The sequence below is a fragment of the Bidens hawaiensis genome, unplaced genomic scaffold (assembly GCF_021521415.1).
Source record: "Bidens hawaiensis isolate Kalapana, Puna unplaced genomic scaffold, B.hawaiensis_p1.1 tig00006968_1, whole genome shotgun sequence".
NCBI lineage: Eukaryota > Viridiplantae > Streptophyta > Magnoliopsida > Asterales > Asteraceae > Bidens > Bidens hawaiensis.
In genome coordinates, this window is record NW_027491478.1 from 685,021 (window position 1) to 690,233 (window position 5,213).

The 5,213-nt window shown below is 38.2% G+C and overlaps 1 protein-coding gene across 1 annotated transcript; it reads left to right on the top strand.

The window, feature by feature from the left end:
• Nucleotides 1-430: 430 nt before the first annotated feature.
• LOC143634024 (uncharacterized) lies at nucleotides 431-1,360 on the top strand. Its single transcript, XM_077102211.1, has one exon. It carries the CDS (start codon nucleotides 431-433, stop codon nucleotides 1,358-1,360), a length of 930 nt encoding a protein of 309 aa, XP_076958326.1.
• Nucleotides 1,361-5,213: the final 3,853 nt, after the last annotated feature.

Here is a 5,213-nt window from a genome sequence, read left to right on the forward strand (position 1 = left end):
TGGTAACCAATGTTATGCTCTTTTTTTTTTTTTAATCAGCCTTCCTATCGTATTTCCTTCAAGCATGTCCAAGTAATTTTCTGGTCAATTATCTTCCGTCTAGCCGGTTCAAGTAAAAGTAAGAATCGACAAACATCATTCTACTACGTATCAATCTATTTGTCCATTGATTTTTTTAGCTGTTGGCTCTTAATTAATTATTAACTAATACCGCATTTGACTTTTACGAGTCCAGAACGACAAATCCAATGAAATTACTTATGTATATATGCTTGTGTTATATAACGTCCATCTTTGGAAACTCCATCCTGTGCTGTAAAAATACCAATGTTTTTGTTCTCATACATCTTTAAAATCGACAACTGTTTCACGGATATGTACTTATATATTATAACAACTTTAATGTCTCAATTATCTTTTTACATCAAAAATGGAGTCTTCTCTAGGGTTCTTAGGAGTAATCAGGGAATCTTTCGAAACCACAGGCAGAAACAAAAGGCTGCTTGTTCCAATCCTAGTACTTGTGTTCCTTCAACTTTCCCAATTAGATTTTGCACAGGAGTATACCTTTACACCTATATCTAATGATTTCATGTTTCAGTTGGCTACTCACCCAAACATAGTTCATGATCTTTGGTACAATATAGATGAAACTAATTATGTTGACGTATTCAACGCCTTTCGTGATGTCCTCATCGTCAAACTCTTGATCATCGCGATCTCTTCCATCATCACACTTGTTTTCTTGGTTGCGACAATTTCATCTTCGTATGAAGCTTACACTGCCAAAGTGTTAGGACCAAAAGACATATTGTTAAAGATTCGAAAGAGTTATAAAAGACCAATATTAACTAGCTTTTACTTATTTTTGCTCTCTTTAGGCATTACTTTGTTTTATGCACTTGTAATTGGGATAACCTCCCTCTTGGCAGTAAATTCATGGGTACTTCTGTTTTTAGGAGTTATCGCTCCTTTGATGCTCATTTGTTACTTTTACGTGGCTACGCTCTGGATGGTAAGTTTGATTGTTTCAGTTTTGGAAGAAGGTTCCGGTGGTCTTAAAGCGATTGGGAGGGCCACGGAGCTAATGAAAGGCAAAAGACTACAAGCCTCACTGATGATGGTTCTTTTTGTTGTAGCCGACGGTTTTGTTTTTGCGATGGCAAGAATGGTTACAAGCTATGATTGGGGCTTGAGGAATGAGTTGGCTATAACAACTCCTTTGACAAATGGATTCTATTGCTTGTTGAAACTGTATATGTTTGTGGTATTCACTGTTTTCTACCATGAATGGAAAACAAGACATGATGAGAAGGAAGGAACGGGCTTTTATATTCCAATTGCTGATGGTGAAGTTTAGTGTGATAAATATTAGTTATTTTCATGCATGCATACTTTTCCTTTTGATTAGTATCTATGATCTCCATTATAATCATCCTTTCTTTTATGTTGCTTCCCCTTTATTGTATTTAAATTATTAGTAGAAGGAATGAAATGTAAAGAAAATTAGCTAAAAAGAGTGTCTTGTTATCTAATTTCTTAGAAGATTACCATTCTCAAATTGCTTTTTTTTCATTCAATGGTGATGAACGGCTTACTCACCTTCCACCATGTCACCTTGTCACAAATCACCAATCCATGATGATCCATGGCGCTGCCACACTCGTCAAACTAAAGCAAAGTCCTCCATACAAGGAAAAGCCAACACTCAAAAGATGTGGTCAGTTATGTTCTGTTGTGAACTAATTAGCAAATGATAATTAAAGCATCACGTCACTGCCATGTAGAAACTGGAATTTTAACTAGCTCTTCCTTAACTAGCGTACATTATGGATAACTAATATTTAAAGAAAAAAAATTGATGTGTATGTGTTTGCATATGATTAGTGGACAGAAGCAGACCCCACCCACCAAAAGGGGGGTAGAGCGTTAAGGTGATGGCGATGGAGGGCTACAATGGTTTGGTGCCGTAATGGGTAATGGTGGTGTTGTGGTCGGACGATGGCTTTGGCACTAGAAAGGGATGGGGAGCAACAACTAACCTTGATTGTCGGACGATGGCTTTGGAGCTAGAAAGGGATGGGGAGCAACAACTAACCTTGATTATCGGACGATGGCTTTGGCGCTAGAAAGGAATGGGGAGCAACAACTAACCTTGATTATCAGCGTCCCCTATCTAGAAAAACTCCATATCCTCCACGACTTACTCCAACACCTGCTCCGATACATCTGCCATCATCCCAACAACTTTTAATTCTTACCGAACCTCAACCTAAACAACTAAACTCCACCAATCCCACAAGTTATTTCGATACTACAACCACCAAATAAATCGAAACAATAATTGGTTAAAATCGTTAAATTCTGCCCACAATGAGGTGACAATTAATGACATAAATGTTACGGACACTCACATCACCAACCCTATTTCCACTTTCACCACAACCATTCTTCGACTCATCGCACCAGGGGCGGACATACATTATGAGGAGGGGGTAGCCTCCGCTACCCCTTAACTTTTTACCGGTAGTGTAAAAAAAATAGCCGCTTTTCGTGTTTCGTTACCCCTGGTTAGAAATAATGTTACCCCTAAGATTTATGCCCAACCAATCTATGTTTTAAACCAACTCACAAGCCAAAACCCAAACAAAAAAACCCGTTAACCCAACCCAACCCAACCATACTACCGATCACATATCCATCTTATCCATTTACAACAAAACTAAAAAAAATGCATTAGCAGTGCAACAACCTCTTCTGTCTTCGTACCACAGCTCGTCAGGCGCCGGAATAACCTCCACACCACCGCCGGACGGCCTGGACGAAACAGTCACACAACACTAGTCACCACCGGTCCACAGCCACCGCCCACAGGACGGCCGAATGATTTTATTAACGAAGAAAGTGGGTGTATTCTGGGTGATGATATGACATCTTATTACACTTTAAAGGAAGATGCTAAATTTGCAAAACTGGGTGGAATGAGTGATATTGCTTGTGTAATGGTGGAAACCGGAAAACACACAACTTTTCCTTTGGTTTATCGAATATTGAAGCTAGCGTTGGTTTTACTGGTTGCAACTGCAACCATTGAAAGATGTTTCTCTAAAATGAAGCTTATGAAGATGGATTTGCGTAATCGAATGGGTAATGAGTATTTGAACAATGCTTTAGTTTGTGCGGTCGAAAGAGAAACATTTGATAAAGTAAATGAAGAAGATGTAATGGCTCGGTTTCAAGCTATCAAAAACCGAAGAGGATATATTTACAACTCAACCTAGATCCGCCACTGTTGGTTCGTTAACCCGGTTAGTTTAAATTTATTTGTTGTCGTGTTTTATATGTGTTTCGTTAACACATATAAAATGTCATGAACTAAAAGACACCTACTTTTGCTACGTTCTGTGTGACTGTTGCTAGTTCCTTCCTCACAAAGAATTGAATTCTTCTTAAAGGGGGGATATATTTTAAGGCTAAATCGCTTGGGGCGACAGAAAAATTATCTTTATAGAAGGGAGGTTATTTACATTTGCAATGGCGAGTAGTTTGAATCACTCTAGGTGTGTTGGACTTGGAAGGTGTCAAGCCACGTTGCAGCTGTTCCTTTCAATATTCATACACGTTTCTATTGTCGTCTATGGGGACTTAAACCCAAGACCTCATAAACCCTCCCAACCCAATGGGTTTAAAGGTTTTGTCTTTGCCAATACCACCAACACCCGTTGGTTTCCTATCAATTTTCATGCATGCATACTTTTCCACTTAGAGCATTCCCAACCCATCTCCTAAATTTTTATGAGATGATTTTGTAAATTATAAAATAGGTTTAGATGTGTTTGTGAGTAGATGAGAGAAAAGATAGCGACTTTTTGTAAATATGAGGGAATTTTGTTTGCCCATATTTATTTTTTAATATTTGATGAAATTGGTTGTGAGTACAGGAGAGAGAAACTGTAACATTCGTAAATTTTTAAACCCGAAATTCAACCCATTTTAGCTTTCAATGTGATTTGAAACATTTATAAACAATGAAATGTTGTATGTTTATGTTTTAATCATGTTATTGGTCATTGTACTAAATTTATATCATACGTACTATGCTAAAATATTCATAAGTCTTGATGAAGAGAAAATCATTACCTCGCATATTTACTTATAATGTGTTACGTATTTTAAAGCGTTTGGAAACTCATGTAACCTAACTTGATATTTGAATTCCCTAATAAGTTTTATATATATATATATATATATATATATATATGTGTGTGTGTGTGTGTGTGTTGGGTTATGAAGGCCTTTGGGCCGGTTTTATTAGGAGGCCCAGTTTTGGTTCCTAATTATGTTTAACCCTAATATTGTTTATTATATATATCCCATCATGTAATTGTAATCTTTGTTCTGAGCTAATAAGAAAACCTAGTTGCAGCCCGTGGACGTAGGTCCCCTCGCGGGGACCGAACCACGTTAAATTCTTGTGTCGTTTATATTTTCGTTTATGCGTGTTTATCGTTGTGCATGTGTGTGCTGTTTCGCTTCCGCGCGCCGCTTTGTTCCTAACAAGTGGCATCAGAGCTTTGGCTTGTTGGACACACGGTTCGTTGCACTGGTAACGATTTCGCAGAAGGTTTTGGTTCGAATCTGTTTTTTGGTGATTAGGGTTGGGTAGGTCCGTCACCGTGAATAACTCTTGGAGATCGCAGGGTTAATTTCTGGTTCGTGTTCATCAGTGATCGACAGTCAAGATTGGTGGCTGTCAGGCTGAGTTAGGGTTTGACTATTTATTATCAACCGTAAATTAGGGAACCGGGTTTTGTGAAGACCATTTAGGTTCGGGTTCAGATTTGTTTGCAAGAGATTAGTCTGAGGTAACTTTATATAGTTTATTTACAGTTAGTTGATTTATCGGTTATTGCAAGAGCAAATCGGTTTATTTGGCAGTGTTCTGTTGAACAATCGTCAAGTTTAGGCCCGTGCCCTTGTTGTGTCTGTTCACTGTTTTCGATTTGTTCTCGTTTGTTATTGTTATAACTGAAGACGAGGTGGTTATGATCGGAATGTTGACGGTTATGGATTTTGGTTGATTGGTTTGTCATGTGAACTTGGATATAGTACTGGTGATGGATAAACTTGGAGAAAATGGAACCAGCGGGTGTGCTGGTGACGGCATAAGTGAAAAAAAAATGAGGTTAGTGGCAAGTCATGTAAACTATTGC

Excerpts from the sequence above, each read along its gene's own strand:
- LOC143634024 (XM_077102211.1), top strand. The coding sequence starts at position 431 with ATGGAGTCTTCTCTAGGGTTCTTAGGAGTAATCAGGGAATCTTTCGAA.